Here is a 21,058-nt window from a genome sequence, read left to right on the forward strand (position 1 = left end):
TAGATGGCTAATTCATTCAGAATTCCTACAGGAGACAGACAGACATACATACAATTAAAAGGTAAGGAGTGAGCAAGTAAACTACATATCTTATTACTATGTGTGTTTGAGCAACCACCGAAACTGCGCCTAGGATATGACAATGGCAAAGTATGTATACAGCTATCACGCGAGCCTTGTCCATGGCGATGCAAGGGTTTCCCACTCTGCTACCCCTTAACTCCAGTCCCGGAATCGAGAGAAAATAAGAAAAAAAAAAAGCAAATGCAAAAGCAACACAGACACTCCATATATGGATGGACAAGACAAGTTCAAGGCCGGCCTTGGGGGGAGGGGGGGAGGAATTGACCATCAGACTGCAGGGGTAGGTAGATCTTTGAAGGCTAAAAAGAAGAAAATAAAACGTTTATTCCACGCCAGCGTAGAGGTCGACCAGGATGTTGATGGCGGCAACGAGAATCTCGGCGGCGATAAGGACAATGACTGTCATACGTTAGCGAGTGACAGGGCGGCAGAGGGTGAGAAGCAAGGGGACTTACCGATCCATTCCAGGTACTCACCGTGGCGGTGAGTTAGTTGGTCTTTCAAGACCGCAAGAAGATCTGCTATCACGTCCAGTCGTTCCGTCAGGAGACTCACGCGCTGGTCCATCTCGAGGTAGCTGCGGACAGCCTGATAGACCGGTTCGAGCTGGGGCTCGGCCCACATCAGCTCTGGACTGTCTAGGACGGAGCCCTGAAGATGGATGTTGATTCTAAGGATGAATAGTTCGCCGACTTGCATGTTAATCTGGCGTCTCGTGAGATTGACGCTGCCGGTTTGGGCGATCTGGGCGGGCAGAGGCGCGGTGTTGGAGATGGTCTCGGAGACGAGATCTTCGAATAATGAGGTCTTGACAGACTGGGCCAGTGCATGGGAAATCGTGAGCTTGATCATGTGGTTTCGAGGGTCACGCAGCGAAATGAAATCATTGTATATCCGAGCCTGGTACTCGCGAGCATAGTAGAAATTGAAGTTCTCTACCTGCGTGTCTTCGGAACTCAGAATGGAGGTCGCGAATTTGGAGATATCCGACAAAAATCGTGACTCGTGAGCAGGAGACATGCCCCATATAACAACTGTCCCGTAGTCAAAGAGAAATACTTCGGGGGTATGGATTGTCGTGTCGAAATCGGGATGCGCTTCCCCCTGATGCTCCGACACGGCGCTCCTAGCAACTTCCTCAATGTCGGTTGGATGAGATACAGAGTCTTGCAGGTCAATGAGGTCCTCCCGTCGAACACTGTTATCCTGAACTTCAACCACACTGTCTGAGAACCTGCGTTCACCGGACGGACGTTGAGGAAGACGGCTATCCGAAAGATTGAGACCATTGTTGGTAGCGACCCATGTGCTCTTCTGCTTTTCCTCATAATCGTAGTCGTATGGAGAATAGACGCACTCGTCGTAGAGCTTTGGATTGGCTCCGCGGGTTTTCGAGCGGGATTTGAGAAACCGGATGATGCCTTCTAGTCGATACGAATTGGCCGTGCAGTAAGCTGTCACTCGCGGCAATCGATCCCTGTCTGCCTTTCCTAAGCGCGCCGCATGACTCCTGGCCGTGGGTTCTTTGATTCGGGCAATCTGCGAGTAGACATCGGACGGGAAATCATCCTCGTTGGACTCCTCCTCAGCAGCGATGGGATCGGGAAGGAGCTTGAGCTTCTGTGCCTTCTTCGTTGTTCTCTGAGGTCCGACCTTGGGAGCTGCAGCAATCGAAGGGTTGGCGGTGCTGAAGGGAGCTCCATGGCTGTTGCGTCTCCGGAGCTTGCTATTCAGGGCGGAGAGCCCAGTCGGACGGTATTGAGTTTCCTGAGAATGCGGAGCGGACGAGGAGGCGGAATGTAGCGGTCTGAAGGTAGGGTCTGCGGAGGTGGTATCATGGTATGTACTGACTGTCGCCAATGGGTTGAAAGTCACTGTTCGCGGGGGACGGGCTCCTCGCGGTGACGTATTGGAGGCAGCCGGGCGATGCTGGGGGAGGAGGGGAGAGGATTCTGTTGTCGGAACCATGGTGGGTGGGATGGGGGACAAGACACGGCTTAGAGCATGCCTTACTCTGCGGACAAGCACGAATTGTGCCGGAGGGGGGAAGTCTCCGGGGGGGGTGTGGCTGAAGGTTGGACAAGGAGAAAAGACAAGATGGAACTGGAGGGAGCCGATCAAAAAGAGCTCCAAGCTCCGCACGTGCGCCCGCCAGAGGCTGCTGCCATTCTGCCCAATCCCATCCGCTCCTGCTGCTTGGATTTCACGCAACAGAAACCACTAGATTCCCACTAGCACCTAGGTTGTAGGGCTGCTGGCTTTTTTTTGGGCATGCGCCTTTGCATATGCTCGTCTGTACAATACGAGGTCCAACTGGGAGCAGTCCCGGGGGAAAAGCAATTACTTCCTTACTGCAGGAGACGGGACGGCTAGTCACTCCTCCCCTCAACTCTTTCTCGCCGGATTGTACAACCCCGGTCAAATATGCTTTCAATTCAGGGACGAAAGGTACCGAGGAAGCGAAGCTACGTATCAGATCGCTTCGGATCCTTTACTATCTATCTAGCCTAGGAGCGGGCATTATCAACCCAGGAAAGCAAACTGCTGGTTTCTATATGTCATGAACCACATCTCTCGCTGCATTCTAAGCGAACTTTTGATTAGAAGACTGAAATCGATTCTCGCGGTGGTATGGAAAAGCGCCAAAGACCTGCTATTTGCGCACAAATCCCGAAGATGTGCCCGCCGTTCGTCTTAGCCCGTTCAGGCTGCCTGTGCTGCGGGATTTGTTGAGCCAATTCTGTTTGGCGTTCCGCCCAGTTTTCGAGGCCTTGGGTGGGAGAGCAGGCCTGTTGTGCTTCTTCGATACGGTGTCGTCCAGAACACGGATGGTGACATCACCCATTCTCACATCCTTCGGCAGCTTCTCCTTCTTGTCCAGGAACCTCAGCTTGTTGGGCTTTGTGTGCATCATGCTCCTTTCCTCAGCAGGAGGCGTCGGAGGCCGCACGTCAGGTGCTGCGTTCAAGATGTCATCGGGAAGGAGAGCCGGGAGAGCCGACCGGCGAGCGTCTTGCGTGGTGGTTCCCTGGAGGGTTTCTGTGCTTTCCGACAGCAAGTCGGCGTCCTTCTTCTTTGATAGCTTCGCTTGAGATTTGCGCAGATCGTCCAATTGTTTTCTTTTGTCCCTCTTCAGTTGCTCCTCTCTATAAAAAAAAAAGTTAATGAAGTTCGGCGATAAGTTCACGGTTGTCTCATCACTTACATTTGCTTGGCCCTCTCCTGTCTCTTGGCTTCTAGTCTGATCTTCGACAATTGTGCAGAATTGTCGATAGTCTCTGGGGCTTCGTCATCACTGCTCTCATCTTCACTGTCTTGAACCTCTTGCTGCGTCTCCGTAGTATCTTCTGTCGCAGCGACCTCCGGTAATTCTGGCTCTTCGCTACCAAAGCGGAAGTGGTTGGTCTTCGAGGATGGCGCCGAAGATTCCTGCTGCTCCGTCTCATTATCCTCCGTCGTCTTCGACTTCTTACTCGAGGGGTTGCCCTCCGTCTCTGGCGCCGCCTCTAGGCTGGCCCTCTTCCTCCGCTTGTTGTTCTGCATCTCGGTAGGTTCGGAGCTGACGGGCTTGGATTTGCGCTTGCCACTTGTCTCGATCGAGCCGTTGGCATTGGGCTCGGTGGATGGTTGCTCAGCGGTAAATTTCCGCTGTCTCGTGGCCGTGACCATTTTCCGGGTGTTGGCGCTGGCAGTTCTTGATGAGGCACCGGAAGTAGCGTGAGTTTTTTCCAAGGAAGCGTCGTCGGATTCCTGTCGAGAAAATAGCCCCTTTGCCGCCGTTACGATCTGAGAGAACATAGAGTATCAGAGAAACCCCCGTGTGACATGTAATTCCCTGGAGAAATGTTATTGCGCCCAAAAGTGGTTCAAAAACTAGGAAATCCAGATCCATCAAATTTGGCCGGCGCTATGTTTATCCGAAGGCGGCCTGTCGAGTGGGTCGCCAGAGGTAGTATGCGCTGCACGGAGTATGGGGTACATATTCAGCAGTCGGTGACGGTTTACTAGCAGATTCAATAATGTCTCATGATATTCGGCTATCCCAGAATGCCTTGTTTGAACTCCGTCGTGAATGCACTCAAAAATATCCCCCCAAAAGCACAATTGTAAACGCCGTGCCCGGATGCTCCGAAGTTTTGAAGACCTAGCTCCATTCCACCCCTAAACACCGTCCTATCCCGGTAAACTTGCGATCAAGTAAATCGTTGCGCCTGAGATCAACATGAAACCGTAAATCTATGAAGCGAGGTCTCGTATATTTGTATATACGCATCACCGAGCGTCGATCATCTGCCTGCGCTCCATGAGCTCCTCGTTCGCAGTCAGGAAATCGTCCTCGCCAATATCACTGGCCTCATCCCAGAACCTTCCTTGCTCATCAATATCATCGCCACTGACCGTCCACATGCTTTCTCGTAGTCGTTTATTCCGTTCGCGGTCTTCCTCGATTCTCTGCTCAATCTGTCGTTTGTCCACTCGCATGCCGTTCGCCTTCGACCCTCTCGGCGTTCCCGTTTTCGATCTGACGCCGCCTCCGCCAGCCTCCGCCACTTCTTCAGCTTCCAGGTCCAGATGGGCCGGGTGAGTCTCCCGCTCCTTCAGCCCGGCGTCGATCTCCGCTACCGTCTCTGCGGAGAGAATTTCCTTGGTCTGCAGTCCATTGAGCACTCGACGGACGTGTTTAATGTTTGCGGCACCGGAACCATCCGGCGGAGCGACGGCATCGACAACGCGCAGGATATCTCTCTGTATCATCCGGACATAGGGAGCGTGGTCTTCCCTCGTAGCCATTTCGCAAAACTGTTCGATGAAGTACATGATGTTCGCTCTGTTGTTGATATTATTCTAAAAACTGCGTCAGGGTCAACTTCGACAGGTGATGACAGAGAGACATACCCTCTCGAGTTGTTCGAGGATGCAGGAGTGGAGATCCTCGTCCATGTCGCGGTATTTGAGCGCATAGTGTGCTGCTTTCTGGGATGATGTGACAGAGGCGTTGAGGTGTTGCAGTTGCGCGGTAAAGCGCATGCGCACCTCAAATGGATCGGCCATCATTTTTGAGGTGCGACTAAATAAAAATATGAGGGCGTATTGGAGAATAGGAGCCGGTAAGATGAGGTTTCAGTGCTCCCCGATCGCTGCATACCGTCGCGGCTGGCGGAATTATATGGGCGAACAGAGAACTCCGATTGGTCTTGATTAAGGCGGTGTAATTCGATAAGGCGGGCAGAAAGTGTGGGGTTCATTTACCATGTGGATTTTTGACCTGTGACATACAGATGGCGATTCTTATTACTGACCAGTTGTAGTAGGGTGCTAATTATGCAGTGGACTTAGCAAGTAGCTTGTGAGCTTAATAAATGAAACTTGGCATTTCTGCTGAAGATCATAGTAGTAAGTAGTAGTTAGAGTTTGCAAGAAATCAATCAAGCAAACAAAATATATACAACAAGGATTTAGTGTAAATTGGAGGACTACACAACCATTTACCTAGAACTCAAAGAGAGGCTCATGCTTTATAAGTAAAATGAGAAGCAGCCTGAGAATACAGCTATATCACGAACGTATGAAGTGCCAGATAGCACAACCACATCTAATTTTAGAAATTGCCAGTGAATACCGTAATAACCTCTGCTGTATTTCTTGATGGCCTGAGCTAATTGATTAGCGATATGAAACACATGTGCTTTGAGGTTGTGTTAAGTTTGATACAAGACTTATGGTCTTGAGCACAATCATTCATTATTATCAATTGGGAATCTCCCCAGTGTTCCTGACAACTGGAGGACTTGTTCTATGTCGTACTGCGGTTAGAGCCTTGGCCTGACCTCCGCGGCCGGCCAAGGCGGTGAGGGGCTCACGGTGGGGCCCGCGCCAGAAATGCGGTGGCAGAAAACGATCTTGAAGGAAAAAAAAAGTGCAGCCATTGGCGAGCTCTTTTCTCTCCCTACTCACCACCAGGGTTCCTTTGGCGGTTGGGTTCAGCATGGATGCTAGACCGGCCTACGAGGGGACTCTTAACGAGTCCCAACTCTTTGCACAGGTTCCGAATGAGATTGCGGAACTCATTCGTACGGCCTCCGGAACACAATACTTGAATGCGCTTGCGGTTGGCGCGTTGAGGCCGAGATGCACAGAAGGCTTCTTTTGCCTATACGAACCGATCTTCGTGGATCTGACCGCACGGTGGCTCCTGTCCGAGTCCCAGGTCGACCAGGTCGATGTTATTTCCGCATTTTCACGAGTCCTACCGCTTGCGCCATATCTACGGTCTTTTGCAAGCCAATATGCCATGTCTCGGGCTGGACCTCTGTCGGCTTTGGCTGCGTCCGACGAGCAGACGCTACTACAAATGAACGATGCTACAATCCGCGCCCTGCTGTTAGCAATCTTTAGACTTCTTTCTTACGACACCGAGGCTTTCTCGAAAGCCGTTTCGCCGTCACGCCTCCAGTCTCTCTTCCGACACCGAGACCCATCCGTGTGTTATCTGGCGATTCGATGCTTTGCCATGTACATGCGCGCAGCGGATGCCGCTACAGAGGATATAATTAGGGCGAAATTCGCAGATGACATTATTGAAGGTGAATGGGAAGGCATCACAATTGATTACCGCTGCCTCGGCCTGTGGGAAGAACGTCGGTGGAATATCTTGGAGAAGCAGGCCCAAGTCGCACGATCGGCTAGGTCCCTGTCGGAAAGCCTGTCGCAAGTTGAGATGCTGAGGGAATACTTCACCGACAGAACCGCCGAGGTTTGTGGTGTCCTTATTCCTCGGCAACAAGGCACGCAGCCTGCCCCGTCTTCCGTTGTTAGAACACCCACCGCCGTGGGTAACCTACGAAAGATTGCCGCCGCCTTGATCTCCCCAGAGCCTATTCTACTGGTAGGCTTGCCAAACTCCGGGAAGACCACCTTGATAAATGATGTTGCTGCGACGATGGGCCAGTCCGAATCTATGGTCACATTGCATTTGAATGAACAAACCGATGCTAAAAGTCTTCTTGGGATGTACTCCACTTCACCTGCCACAGGGTCCTTTTCGTGGCAGCCTGGTGTCTTGACCAAGGCTGCCAGAGAAGGTCGCTGGATCTTGATCGAAGATCTGGACCGCGCCCCCTCCGAGGTTATCGGTCTAATCCTCCCCATCATTGAGCGGGGAGAGCTGACAATAGCCAGCAGGAGAGAAAAAATTAAGTGCGCCGAAGGGTTCAAGATTATTGCAACCATGAAATCGTCGTACAATATCGCCGGTGAAGAGATAGCTCCAAGCACTACCGTGCTGGGAAGCAGGCTCTGGCAAAGAGTGCAAGTCGACTCTCTCACAATAGACGAGATTCAAGAGGTGATCAGAAGCAAATTTCCTCTGCTTGAATCTCGGGTTCCTACCATCATGGATGTCTACCAGAGACTTTGTTCCTCCTTCCACGGCAGCCTTGCAATCAAAAGCTCTCAAGGACGGACACCAGGTCTCCGTGATCTAATCAAACTTTGCAGCCGCTTACATAGAAGATTGGAGCGACTCGGCGCAAAGACTGGCTACGAGCCTACTACAGAGGGCGCTGAGGATGAAATTTTCTTGGATTTTGTCGATATCTTCTTGAAGTATATACCAGAAAAGAATATGGCGGACACCCTAGCTCTGGTTGTTGCGGAAGCTCTCCAGATCTCCCCTCAGCGAGCACGATTCTGCCTTCACGAGCGGACACCTTTGTATTCTGATCAAGGGAACAACATTACCCTTGGGAGAGAAGTTTGCCGAAAGATCAAGGTCCCGAGTGGGTCTATCTCAAAAGCTGCTGCTGCGTCATCTCGCTTCGCTTCCACAAGGGCTGCTCTAGGGCTGATGGAACAGGTCGCTGGTGCTGTGCAGATGGCTGAGCCTGTCCTCCTTGTCGGAGAAACTGGTATCGGTAAAACGACCGTGATCCAGCAGCTCGCCAATCTTATGCGTCAGAAGCTGACAGTTGTGAACTTGTCGCAACAGAGTGAGAGCACTGATTTGTTGGGAGGCTTCAAACCCGTCAATATCCGGACAATGGCTGTTCCTATGCACGACGAGTTCGTTTCCTTGTTCGAGCTCACATTCTCCGCAAAGAAGAACCAAAAATTCTTGGTATCCGTTGCGAAGAGTGTTGCCGCAGCAAACTGGGTTCGTCTAGTCAATCTGTGGCATGAGGCCGTTCGACTGGCCGATGGTGTGTTCAAATCGGGACAAGGTTCCACTGAAGGCGCAGAGGAGCAGCCCACAAAGAAGAGAAAACTGGATTCGCCCAAGTATCAGTTTCTCCGGCAGCGGTGGGAAAGATTTGCGGCGCAGCTGAACGATTTCGAGTCCCAGGTCTCTCAGGGGGATGCTAAGTTCGCATTTGCTTTTGTCCAGGGTAAAATCGTCCGGGCTCTACGAAACGGCGAGTGGGTCTTGCTTGACGAAGTGAACCTGGCGTCGCCTGATACGCTTGAGAATATTGCCAGTCTTCTGCATCACGGTAGCGAGGGTTCTCCGTCCGTGCTGCTTTCTGAAGCTGGTGATGTTGAACGCGTGTTTGGGCACCCCGACTTCCGCATCTTTGGTGCGATGAATCCCGCAACAGACGCAGGAAAAAAGGACCTGCCCCCTGGTCTCCGGTCACGGTTCACTGAATTCTACGTGCAATCTCCGGATAGTGAATTGGACGATTTGCTGTCCTTGATTCATAAGTACCTCGGTGACTTGGCGCTGAGCGATTCCAGAGCCGTGCCAGATCTTGCGCAACTCTACATGGAGACGAAGAAGCTTAGCAACGATAACAAACTGACGGATGGTGCTGGACAACGTCCACACTTCAGCATCAGAACTCTTGTCCGGGCACTCGTCTATGTCACTGACCATGCGCATGTTTACGGTTTGCGGCGCGCATTATACGAAGGATTCTCTATGAGCTTTTTGACCGTTCTCAGTCAAGAGTCGGAGAGGCTGTTGATGCCTCTGATAGAGAGGCATATCTTTAGCAACGTAAAGAATTCCAGAGCGCTTCTCGGTCAAACGCCCAGACCACCGGACGATGGCAACGACTATGTTCAGTTCAAGCATTACTGGATGCGTCGAGGCCATTTGACTTCCGAAGAGCAGCCGCACTACATTATCACTCCCTTCATAGAGAAGAACTTGAAGAACCTAGTCAGAGCAAGCTCCACGCGCCGATTCCCAGTCTTGCTGCAGGGCCCGACGTCCGCCGGAAAAACAAGTATGATCGAGTACCTTGCTAAAGTGTCTGGGAATAAGTTTGTTCGGATCAACAACCACGAGCATACCGACCTCCAAGAATATCTGGGAACGTATGTTTCTGGCGACGATGGGACTCTTCGCTACCAGGAAGGTGTCCTAGTCGAGGCACTCAGAAACGGATATTGGATCGTCCTCGATGAACTTAACTTAGCGCCTTCGGACGTTCTGGAAGCCATGAACCGACTTCTAGATGATAACCGTGAGCTTTTTATACCGGAGACACAGGAAGTAGTGCATCCGCACCCCAGCTTCATGCTCTTTGCGACCCAGAATCCTGCTGGTCTTTACGGTGGCAGAAAGGTGTTGTCGCGCGCTTTCAGGAATCGATTCTTGGAGCTTCATTTCGACGACATACCAGAAAGCGAACTCGAATTCATTTTGAAAGAGCGTTCTCAGATTGCGCCTTCTTTCTGCACTAGAATTGTCTCGGTTTACCGGAAGCTGTCTCTGTTGCGTCAGTCAAATCGACTGTTTGAACAAAAGAACAGCTTCGCTACATTGCGTGATCTCTTCCGATGGGCTCTTCGACAGGCTGACGACCGTGAACAATTGGCAATCAATGGATTCATGCTGCTTGCAGAGCGAGTGCGGAATCCACAGGAAAGGGCCGCTGTCAAGGGTGTGATTGAAGAGGTGATGAAGGTTCGCATCGACGAAGATGTCATATATAGCTCTTCGGCGATGGAGAAACGTGCACCTCATCTTTCGCAGTTAGCTCCAGGTATTGTCTGGACACAGGCGATGAGGAGACTTTTCGTACTCGTTTCAACTGCGCTTGAGAACAACGAGCCTGTTCTGCTCGTTGGCGAGACTGGTTGCGGAAAAACTCAGCTTTGTCAAGCTGTTGCAGAGATCTGCAGAAAGCAACTGCTCATTGTCAATGCCCATGTAAACTTGGAAACCGGAGATCTTATAGGTGCTCAAAGACCTGTAAGAAATAGGGCGGCGATTGAGGGTCAGTTGCTAAGTGACTTGCAAACTCTTATTGGAGAAGAGAATGCCGAGTCGAAGTCCCTTGAGGAATTAAAGCAGGCTTTCGGCGCCATCACCGCGGACCAGCTTCAAATCCTAGACTCTGAACTCGTTTTGCGCATCGAAAAGAACATTGCGCGCTCAAATGCTTTGTTCGAATGGTCCGATGGAAGTCTAATCACGGCGATGAAGACTGGCCAGTTCTTCCTTCTTGATGAGATTTCTCTCGCAGATGACTCTGTTTTGGAAAGACTGAACAGTGTTCTGGAGCCCCATCGGTCCATTCTTCTTGCCGAAAAAGGGCCGATCGATTCTATGGTCGTTGCCGACGAGGGCTTCCAGTTTCTCTCTACGATGAATCCTGGAGGAGACTATGGAAAGCGCGAACTTTCTGCCGCTCTTCGAAACCGAATGACCGAAATATGGGCGCCCCAGCTTTCAGAAGATGAGGACATCCTGCCGATTCTCCAAAGCAAGCTTAATGTGGGCATGGAGAACATCCCTCGGGGTATGTTGCAGTTTGCAAAGTGGTTCAAGGGGGTGTTTCAAAACTCCACGACTTCGTCGCTCTCTCTCCGTGATCTCCTTGCCTGGGTTGAATTTGTCAATAGGTGCCAAAACTCAGATCCATTGTTTGCGATAGTTCAGGGTGCTGCGATGGTGTTCATAGACACACTTGGTGCGAACCCTGCGGCGATGCTTGCAACAGCGCTGCACAACCTTGAAGGGAACCGTCAGCTGTGCCTGGACAAGATCCATGAGCTTTTCGATGTTGACGCTTCGGCAATCTATCTCCAGAAGTCAACAGTCGACATTGAAGGTTCCTCCCTGCGTGTCGGGCCTTTCCATCTCCCAATGAACAGCGATTCGATGCCGGATCCTGAATTCATTATGGATGCACCTACTACCATTGCCAACTCTGTCAGGATTGCTCGAGGTTTACAGTTGCCAAAGCCAATTCTGCTCGAGGGTAGCCCCGGTGTCGGCAAAACAACGCTCGTCACTGCAATTGCGAGAGCCCTTGGGAAGCCCCTTACACGTATCAATCTTTCAGAGCAAACGGACCTCACGGATCTCTTTGGTTCAGATGTCCCTGTGGAAGGCGGCGACGTTGGCCAATTCGCCTGGCGAGATGCGCCATTTTTGCAAGCAATGCAACGTGGTGACTGGGTTCTACTAGATGAAATGAACTTGGCATCCCAGTCGGTTCTCGAGGGTCTCAATGCTTGCTTAGATCACCGCCAGATGGTGTATGTCGCTGAGCTTGACCAAACATTCAAAAGACATCCCAACTTTGTTCTTTTCGCCGCGCAAAACCCACACCATCAAGGTGGCGGCAGAAAGGGACTTCCCGCATCTTTCGTCAACAGATTCACCGTGGTTTATGCCGACAGCTTCACGGATACTGACTTGAAGAGAATCTGCGCCAAGCTTTTCCCCGGTAGTTCCACCGAGCAGACTGAGGGCCTAGTTGAGTTTGTTTCTCTTCTCAACAAGGCTATCCAGAACCGACGCTTAGGCGCTGTTGGCGGACCCTGGGAAGTCAACCTGCGAGATATCCAAAGATGGCTCCAGTTGGCAGATCGTGGAAGCTTGCAGATACCCACCCAGAACTTCCTCGAGGTCGTCATCTCCCAGAGATTCAGGAGTGAGGAGGACCGTCAGTTGGTTTCTCGTCTGTATAAGCAGGTCTTCAGCAACGCTTCGACACACGCCAAAAGCTACTACCACAACCTCACATCAGACCACCTGCAGGTTGGACTGGGTATCATGCAAAGGGACATGCTCTTGCAGGAGACAGCAGACCCGCAGATGAGGATATTGCCAGGCGACGTTTCTATTTTGGAGTCGCTCATGCTTTGCATAGAACAGGCGTGGCCGAGTATCTTAGTCGGCCCGTCTGGATGTGGCAAGACGACCCTAATCAGAAAGCTCGCTGCCGTGAATGGGGCAAGCCTAGTGGAATTGGCTCTCAGCGCTGATACTGATACCATGGACCTGGTTGGTGGGTTTGAACAGATTGACTACAGAAGGGAAATTTCGTCTCTTGTACACGATATTTCCCTGTTTCTCCGAAAGCACGTCATTTCTGCCTATGCAGGGGAAGAGACGATGACCACGGCCCCGATTTTCCTCCAGCTGTATGAACAGTTGCATTCCTCAGATGTTCCGCTGGATGCTATCTGTTTATCACTCCAAGCGCTGTGCCAATCTTGTCCTCAGGCTGCACTTGAGAAGCTCTTCGACCGGACACAACGTTTGTTGAAGGTTACCCAGCAGTCTGATAATATGAAAGTTGGATTTGAATGGACTGAGGGTGTCTTGACACGCGCCGTCCAGCATGGGCATTGGGTTGTCCTTGACAATGCCAATCTGTGCAACCCGTCCGTTCTTGACAGGTTGAACTCTCTTACAGAACCGAATGGAACCCTCATCCTCAACGAACAACGTACTGAGGATGGCAATGCCCGTGTCATTAGGCCTCATCCCAATTTCAGGCTGTTCCTTACGATGGACTCTCGTCATGGTGAACTCTCTCGTGCGATGCGTAATCGATGCGTCGAGATATGCTTATTGCCGCAGGAAAACAATGATTTTGTTAGCCCATCCATGCCCGCTTATACCTCACAGTCTTCTCTGTACCGTCTCAGGTCGGTTTGGGAACTCGATCTTTCCGCGGGCAGCGAAGGAATCACGGACATCCTACATGAGGTTTCCTTGGACCATCTCTCGGTCGCCGACCTGTCATATCTGCAGCGAGCGTTGAGTCTGACGCCGCAGTATGGTTCGAACGCGAGGGACTCTTTTGCTTCCGCGTTGGATCGGTATGTGTCCGCGATACATGATAACTCTGCATGCAAACCTTTCGAGATTGCCAAAAAAGAAGTCGTGGTAGGCCATGCTTCTTTTTCCATGCAGGGAACCTTGCAGCCTATTCATCCTCTAGTCAACGAGCCATTGGCTTCAATCTTGCATCAAGACGTACCTCTAGCGTGGCTCATGGTTTTGGCGCACTTACAGGAGTACAAGCTTGATTTGCATCGTTTAAGGCAGGGCTTATTGCGAGCGGATGAATCAGGAAAATTGCTCAAGCCAAGCCAGATGAGTCGGTTAGAGCGGTCTTTGGCTTCAGGAAGAATACCCTCTTTGATGAAGGATGCAACACAGCCAGTGGCCTCATTCCTGTCTGATTGTGGCCAAGCAGTGTACGACTTCATCCAGAGTCTGGGTCATGATGCCCTCCAGACCCCGGACATCGTGCGCGCCCTTCGAGCTATTGTCGACTTCACCACCGATGTTTTCAAATTGACGGCAGCAACTGAAGTGGATCAGGGCGAATTCCAGATTTACCTCCAAGTTGGCAAGGAGCTGTGCGCTTCGCTCTTTGAATCCTGGGCCCCATTAAAGCAACTGGCTTTTGCTCTGTCTCAAGCTCTTAGTCGGTTCCAAGAAAACTGGGCATTGACGACAGGACTGAGCATGCAAAGACTTTGGGAATCATGGAGACCCGCGACTCCTTCGACTCAAGACCAGTTGAGATCCCTGTTAGAATTGGAGAGCATCGCGTCTGATTTCACACAAATTGCCACGAAGACTCACCTGGGTCTGTCTCAATTGAGTCAGGTGCGCGATTCTCTGATTGGCGGTCAAGAAGCTATCCTTCTGAGTGGCGCTGATGAAGGATATCCCATTCAAGTAAGTATTCTCATTGTGGCTTTCCGTATAGCTCCTCATCTTTAATACTTACAATTCTTAGGGCCTGCGACAAACAGTTGCAGAATTGGCAGCCGCCGTGCATGACGCTGATTCGACACCGCGCCCTTACTTTTCGGCCGAATTCGAGGCTTTGTGTCAGTACCATGACATATCTTCTCTAGTCAAGGGCCAAACCTGCGGCGACGAGGTCATTCGGGCAATCCTGCCATTGCTTGCCGGTCGTGTCGCCCGACCTTTGGATGGGTCGAGCCTGCAGAGCCAAATCCCCAATATCCTCCATAAGCTTTCTCTGTTTTCGGGCACCGAGCATTCGTCAGTGCTCGGCTCCGCTATTAGTGGCACTGTATCGCTATCGCTCTTGAAGAGATTGACTTTCATCGGCTCTACGAGCTTGGGCCAGATGGATTCCCTCGAGGTTGAAAAGAAGATGCTTTCCAAAGCATTGACTCTAACGAGCCGGGATATTGGTATGGATCAACTTATGGTCCTTCGGAAGCTCATGGCGAAGCTTACACTGGAGCTTGCCATCCTCCACGGAGACTTTTTTGAGTCACAATCACTGGAGCAGCTGGTTAATGTTCTGCGTATTATCGAAGAGAAAGGATTGTACGATGGCCCGACGCTGCCAGAAATCCGTCTGTCAACGAGCTTGCCCGGAGATCATTACTTCAAGAAGTTCGCGAAAGAGTATCTCCCAAGACTCATTTCTTCGCTGGCAGTTGATATGCAGCAGAGGGCAACCCCCATGGAAACCACTGGAGCAGCAATTGTTCAGCTGGCTGTCATCTTCCTGCGGCTATTTGTCCCAGACAAGCCATTCGATCCGTCTTTGGGCCTCGTTGTACGGAGAAAGAGACACGCGCAACGTTCATTGGAGCTTACAGAAAAGTCCGACGCCATATCTTCCTTTGAGGTTGGGTTTTCTGGTCAGTCGTCTAGCGTACGTCTTGAAATGCTGCAGAAAGAGTTGCACGATCTTGGCTCAGCTCCTCCCCCTTCGTCTGTCACCAGACCGACAATTTCGGAGACCAATATTCTTCACGGAGAGTTTTCAAGTCTGGTGAAGTCGGTCCTTGATCGGCGCCCTGAAGAGATTGTGGTTGCAGCAAGCGAAGGCAACGCAGAGTCGCAGCGAATGATTGACCTGCTCCGTGATAACGCTCGTCAGCTCAGCCATCGTCTCAGTGCAAACTATCGGTCTTACGACGACATCACGACACCTGTTGTCCGTTTCCTCCAGATCCTCGACTTGGGACTTTACCTTTCTTCCAGCCAATCTCGCCAGTCAAGCGGCAAACAATTACTCAACGCTATCAGGGAGACCACGCCATTCCTTGGAGGACTCATCCATCCCATTGTTGGAGCCAGCAGGCAAAGATCGGAGACCGGATCAGTCCGCGATACCGATTTGTGGTTCCACGAACTGTCTACCCTGCAATTAGCAGAGAATGCCGATCAGGGAATCATCCACACTCAGGCTGGGCGGGAGACCCTTCGCCACTTGTTCGAACAATTCCACGTTCTGTGGAAAGCCAAGCTGCGGGAAGACCAAGAGGAAGAAGCTCGAAAGTCAGAACTATACCATTACAAGGGCTCCTGGGAGGATAGCGAAGAAGTTGACGAAAACGAGCTCCGCGAGCTTTTCCCCACTTACGAAGATGACGCTGCCGAAGAGGAAGAAGAGGAAGGTAAAACGCCTGGTCGCTTTGATCCCAAGGCAATCTCCGTCCGACTCCGATCACTGCATGCCAAACTCTTCCAGTCTGAACACCGCGAGGAGGCGTTGTCAAGCTACGTCAAGCAGGCCTCCCTGTTGCTGGGTTCGACATGGTCGGAGAAAAATAATTCTGTGTCGGATGCTGATCCAAATGGCCAGCTTTCCGGTATTCTCTTGCTTCTGGAAGACTCTCTCAAAGTAGGCGACACTCCCACTGCAGACAAATACAACTTCTATGTGGACGCCAACCTAGGTGAAGCGAAGAAGCTTGTCACTTTGACCCTGTCTACGAGGGCTCGGTTTGCCCAAATCCAGAAGTCCTGGCCGGACCACGCAGTGCTCGCGGATGTCATACTGTGCTGTGGAGAGATTCTCAAGTTCAAGCACTCTGAGCCTGTCGCGAAGTTCATCACTAAGCTTGAAAAACTCCATGCTCTTGTCCATGAATGGCAGCTTGTAGCAAGCCGGGAGTTCTCGGCGGCTTCTTTGTACGACGAAATCACAAGCTTGACTATCAGTTGGCGGCGACTTGAGCTGACGACTTGGGCAAAGCTTCTGGATATTGAGAATGACAAGTGCACTCAAGATGTGAGCTCTTGGTGGTTCATTGCGTACGAGGCTATGATTCGGGCTCCGCTCCAAATCGCAGAATCGGGCGAAATGGAGCTGTCCGAACATGTCCAGGAGATCACTGCCACGCTGGAGCAATTCTTCAACTCATCAACTCTTGGCCAATACAGTGAGCGCCTTCGACTTGTGAAGAACTTCCAGTCTCTGCTCTCGCTTTACGTCCAAGACTTCCCGTCTTTGAGTCTGCTTGTTTCTGCCCTCGACAACTTCCTTGTGCACTACAGACAGTTTGAGCCTTCTGTTCAGAAGCCGTTGGCCGAAAAACGATCAGCTCTTGAGAAAGATATCAAGGAGCAGATCCAGCTGGCTAGCTGGAAGGACACTAACATTGTCGCGCTCAAAGCAAGTGCTCGGAAGTCTCACAACAAATTGTTCAACCTTGTCCGCAAGTACCGAGCGGCATTGGCACAACCCGCGCAGCCTATCCTGGAACAGGATATGCCGGATGACAACGAGGATTCCAGTTCGACCCAGAACGATGTTGTTCTGGCTTCCACCGTGTTCCCCGAAGCACTCGCCATGTGTCATAAGGAAGAGAAGGCTTGGGCCGACAGACCGCCTCGATTCAAGAACCCGGATGCCACCGCTAGCAGCATGATGCAGTTGTATACCTCGATCCCCCCTGAATTTGATATTGCCGGAGATCTCGATGCGTTTGTCAAGTTTGTCATCGAAAGTATTCAGGAACTCAAGTCGCAGACACCGAAAACATTGACCGAGGAGAACAAAGAGGATGTTCAACATCTCAAGGTCCAAAAGCGTCGTTTATACGCGGATACTTTGCGACAGCTGCTGGAGATGGGTGTGAAGCGGAGCGCTAGTACCACCTTGATTGAAACCCAAGCCTCTGTTGCGCAAATTCTTGCGACCACCCCGGCATTTGAAGCCGGCACGGCAGCATCAGGCTTGGTCAGAAACTCTGACCTTTACTTCCACAGGCTCTTGGACTTGCTTCCACGTGTTCGCCTCGCAGCGCGCAACTACTCGGAGGACCTCAGCAACGTGGAAATTTCCAGAAGTTCGGGATCCATCGAACACCTGCTATCTCTCGCCCGGAAACAGAGGGCTTCAATCTCCCCTGCGCTTTCTGATCTAACAGCACTGCAATCGACCCTTCTCACGGTTTCAAACCTATGGACCTCCGACTCTTCTTCATTCTTCAAGGCCCACCCAGAACTGCCGAATGAGAGCCAGGAGATAGCTAGGGCCGTGGCATGGTTGGCACCTATCCTTGGAGTCGCCGTCACAGTCATTGGTTTGCACGCAAAGTTCTCTGGCATTAACTCGACAAGCATCTCCCAAAGTCTGCAGGCTTGGAAGGACACGTTCGATCGTCTCAGGACGTCTCTGGGCAGCCTTCCCGAACTACCCCTTGGAGTTTCCTCGCAGTTGCACAAGAGAACACTCGAGGAGGCTTCTGCATCCTTGGAGAAGTTGGGCGCCAATCTCACAAACTGGGCCGAAGAGCGTCCGGATCTATCCTTTGTTCTAGGCCAGATTGTTCCTTGGGCGAAGGTCAATGCTATGTCGTCTGACATTGAACTTGACGAGGCTACCCTGTCCATTGAAGAGTTCGATGCCGGACTTGTTGCCACAGTCGACAGGATTCTTGTCAGCCTTCAAAAGCTGAAGGACATCCCCTCACTGCTTGCCTCTCCTGGCTCATTGTCTCGTAGTGACGAGTTCTTCACCAAGGCTCTCAAGGCTCTCCATATCCCGGGTATCAGAACTTCCCTCGAATCTGTTCTTGAGAAGCTCCAGCATCTCCAGACTCGTTCCACCCCGAGCATGCCTTTTGCTATTGCATTCGTGGCGAGCTTGCTACCAATCATGAACAAGTATCACCACATTTGCAAAGACATCGTGGAACGGTACCTGACTGTCCACCGCGAGGCATGCAAAATGACTTACATACTCGCCAAGTCATTCGGTCAAATTGCATCGGAAGGTTTCTGCACTCCAGGTGAAGCATCTACGGAAGAAAGCAAGTCTGGAAAGCTCGAGAGCGGAACTGGATTGGGAGAAGGAGAGGGAGCCGAAGACATCAGCAAGGATGTCGGGGATGACGAGGACCTGACAGAGCTTGCTCAGGAGGAGAAGGGCGAGTCTAAAGATGACATTGAAAACTCGGAAGATGCGGTGAACATGGATCAAGAGGAAATGCAAGGCGAGGAGGGCGAGCGCAAGGAAGGGGATGATCAAGATGAGGAAAGCGGATCTGAGGAAGAGGATGGTGATATGGACGAGGAGGTAGGCAGCGTTGATGATCTCGATGCCTCGGCGGTCGATGAGAAGATGTGGGATGGTGAACGCGATGAGACGCAAAAGGAGACGGAAACGCAAGAAGGCAAGGGCGAGACTCAGTCTGACGAACAGACCGCAGCACCCGAGAAGGAAAAGGCCAAGGAAGGTGAAAACGCGGAGAAGGATGAGAATGCCGAGGAGGAGGAAGATGAGGAGGGCGAAGAAAACCCCGACGAAGAAGGTGAAGCAGTGGGACGTGAGGATATGGACGTGACGGACCCTCATGCAAAGGAGGAAGACGCCCTTGAGCTTCCAGATGAGATGCAGCTTGATGGCGACGAGAAGGGCGAGGAGGAAGGTGGTGAGAGTGATGATGGTCTTGATGACATGGACGACCTTCCTCCTGCAGAGGATGATGATCAGCAGATGGATGGAAAGGATGCTCTCGAAGACGATGCTATGGAGCAAACTGGAGAGGATCAGGAGCCCGAACAGACGGAGGAGGGCATGCCGGATGAGGAGGCAATGGAGACTAACGAAGGCGAGGGCACCGAAGAAGCGAATGAAGCTGGCGAGGAGGCAGAGGAAGAGGAAGAGCAGAAAGACGACTTCCTGACCCAGCGCGACGAGACTGAGGCGGCTGGAGAAGAAGTGGCCCCTAGCGAGGCTGTAAATGGCGGACTAGGAGCCGATCAAGACCAGAACCAAGAGAAGGGCGAGTCGGGCAATGCACAGCAAGAGGATGGCTCGAAAGATCCTTCTGCCGACAAAGAACAACAGACCGGCGCAGCCCAAGATGGAGACGAAAACCAAAGGCACCAGGATGCCGGTGGCGCAAACGACGATGCGGATTCCCAAGATCCTCAGTTACAAGCCTTCAAGAAGCTGGGCGATGTTCTCGAACAATGGCATCGCCGACAGAAGGAGATCATGGAGGCTTCGAAACAGGAGGACGAGTCTCAGGAAACTATGCCCCAGGACACGGACATGGCGGATGCCGACTTCGAACATCTTGCGGACCAAGACGACGTGGCAGACACCCAAGCATTAGGTCAGGCCAGCGAAGACCAAGCAAAGGCTCTCGATCAGAAACAGGGTGTTGAGTCGGATGTCAAACCTGAAGGCAATGACATGCTGCCTGATGTTACTGACGACCGTGAGGATGTTCCCGAAAACCAGCTGGAGGATGAGATGCAGTTGGACCAGGGCGTTCCTTCAGAATCCCAGACGGCCGGAGCCATGATTCCCGGTAGCTCCCACACCCAGGAACGGACAACCGATGCGGTTGGGCAGCAGGAGATCAACGAGGAACTGGATGAGGTCGACGCTCATCTAGCAGCCATCCATCTATCCTCCACTCTCCCTCCCCTCACGCCTCGCGACGAAGCCCAACGTCTCTGGTCATACTACGAATCCGCCACCACCGACCTGTCTCTCTCTCTGACCGAACAGCTACGCCTGATCCTTGCGCCAACGCTCGCCACCAAGCTCCGGGGTGATTTCCGTACGGGAAAGCGCCTCAATATCAAGCGCATTATCCCGTACATCGCCTCCCAGTACAAGCGCGACAAGATCTGGATGCGCCGCTCTATTCCCTCGAAGCGCAACTACCAGATCATGCTTGCTGTCGACGACAGTAAGTCCATGCTGGAGAGTGGAAGTGGGCAGCTCGCATTCGAGACCCTCGCCCTGGTCGCGAAGAGTCTCAGCATGCTCGAAGTCGGAGACCTGTGCGTCCTCGGCTTCGGTAGTGAAGACCACGTCCGGGTCGCGCACGAATTCGGCAAACCGTTCTCCTCGGAGGCTGGAACCCAAGTCTTCCAGCACTTCAGCTACCAGCAAACCGGCACCAACGTGCGCAAGCTGATTGCGGATTCCATCGCCTTGTTCCGGGAAGCTCGCTGGAAGCAGTCGCCCGCAGGTGGCAACGCGGACCTCTGGCAACTGGAACTGATCATCTCCGATGGTATCTGCGAGGACCACGAGACTATCCAGCGTCTTGTGCGACAGGCTCAGGAGGAGCGCATCATGATCGTGTTCATCATCGTCGATGCCGTCAAGGGCAGCTCTATCATGGACCTCAGTCAGGCCAGCTTCGAGCCTGATGAGTCCGGCACGGGAGAGATGAAGTTGAAGATGAAGAAGTATCTGGAAGGATTCCCATTCCCTTACTATCTCGTTGTGCGTGATGTTAGGGAGTTACCGGCTGTTTTGGCTACGGCGTTGAAACAATGGTTTGCGGAGGTTGTTGATGTATCGTCTTAGACTATTGTGGTCGGGACTATGTGACACGTGGGAGAAAAGTTTGGATTAGCATTTTCTTTGATTTTTTGTATATAGCAGCCTTGAGCCTTAAGTATAGATGGCTACAAAAGAATTCATAGATCGTTTATTTAGTTCATGCAGCCTTTTACCCATCGCCTTTT

The 21,058-nt window shown here is 51.9% G+C and overlaps 4 protein-coding genes across 4 annotated transcripts; 1 reads left to right on the plus strand and 3 right to left on the minus strand.

Annotated features, from left to right (window-relative positions):
- Window positions 1-100: 100 nt before the first annotated feature.
- On the minus strand, window positions 101-2,139 carry BO70DRAFT_342629 (YagE family protein). The gene is made up of 2 exons (XM_025541384.1): window positions 540-2,139; window positions 101-483 (listed from the first exon to the last, which is right to left on the minus strand). Exons 1-2 carry the CDS (start codon window positions 2,050-2,052, stop codon window positions 407-409), a joined length of 1,590 nt encoding a protein of 529 aa, XP_025396235.1. The 5' UTR covers window positions 2,053-2,139; the 3' UTR covers window positions 101-406.
- Window positions 2,140-2,515: 376 nt separating this feature from the next.
- Window positions 2,516-3,920, minus strand: BO70DRAFT_342631 (uncharacterized protein). Its single transcript, XM_025541385.1, has 2 exons — window positions 3,290-3,920; window positions 2,516-3,230 (listed from the first exon to the last, which is right to left on the minus strand). The coding sequence occupies exons 1-2, from the start codon at window positions 3,880-3,882 to the stop codon at window positions 2,738-2,740; spliced, it is 1,086 nt and encodes a 361-aa protein (XP_025396236.1). The 5' UTR covers window positions 3,883-3,920; the 3' UTR covers window positions 2,516-2,737.
- Window positions 3,921-4,118: 198 nt separating this feature from the next.
- BO70DRAFT_431842 (CTD kinase subunit gamma) lies at window positions 4,119-5,209 on the minus strand. Its single transcript, XM_025548270.1, has 2 exons — window positions 4,981-5,209; window positions 4,119-4,929 (listed from the first exon to the last, which is right to left on the minus strand). The coding sequence occupies exons 1-2, from the start codon at window positions 5,137-5,139 to the stop codon at window positions 4,357-4,359; spliced, it is 732 nt and encodes a 243-aa protein (XP_025396237.1). The 5' UTR covers window positions 5,140-5,209; the 3' UTR covers window positions 4,119-4,356.
- An 854-nt stretch (window positions 5,210-6,063) lies between these two features.
- Window positions 6,064-21,009, plus strand: BO70DRAFT_414311 (AAA family ATPase midasin). Its single transcript, XM_025547347.1, has 3 exons — window positions 6,064-7,855; window positions 7,940-14,020; window positions 14,082-21,009. The coding sequence occupies exons 1-3, from the start codon at window positions 6,071-6,073 to the stop codon at window positions 20,895-20,897; spliced, it is 14,682 nt and encodes a 4,893-aa protein (XP_025396238.1). The 5' UTR covers window positions 6,064-6,070; the 3' UTR covers window positions 20,898-21,009.
- The last annotated feature ends 49 nt before the right edge of the window (window positions 21,010-21,058 follow it).

This window comes from Aspergillus heteromorphus (assembly GCF_003184545.1).
Source record: "Aspergillus heteromorphus CBS 117.55 chromosome Unknown BO70scaffold_27, whole genome shotgun sequence".
In the NCBI taxonomy this organism is placed as follows: Eukaryota; Fungi; Ascomycota; class Eurotiomycetes; order Eurotiales; family Aspergillaceae; genus Aspergillus; species Aspergillus heteromorphus.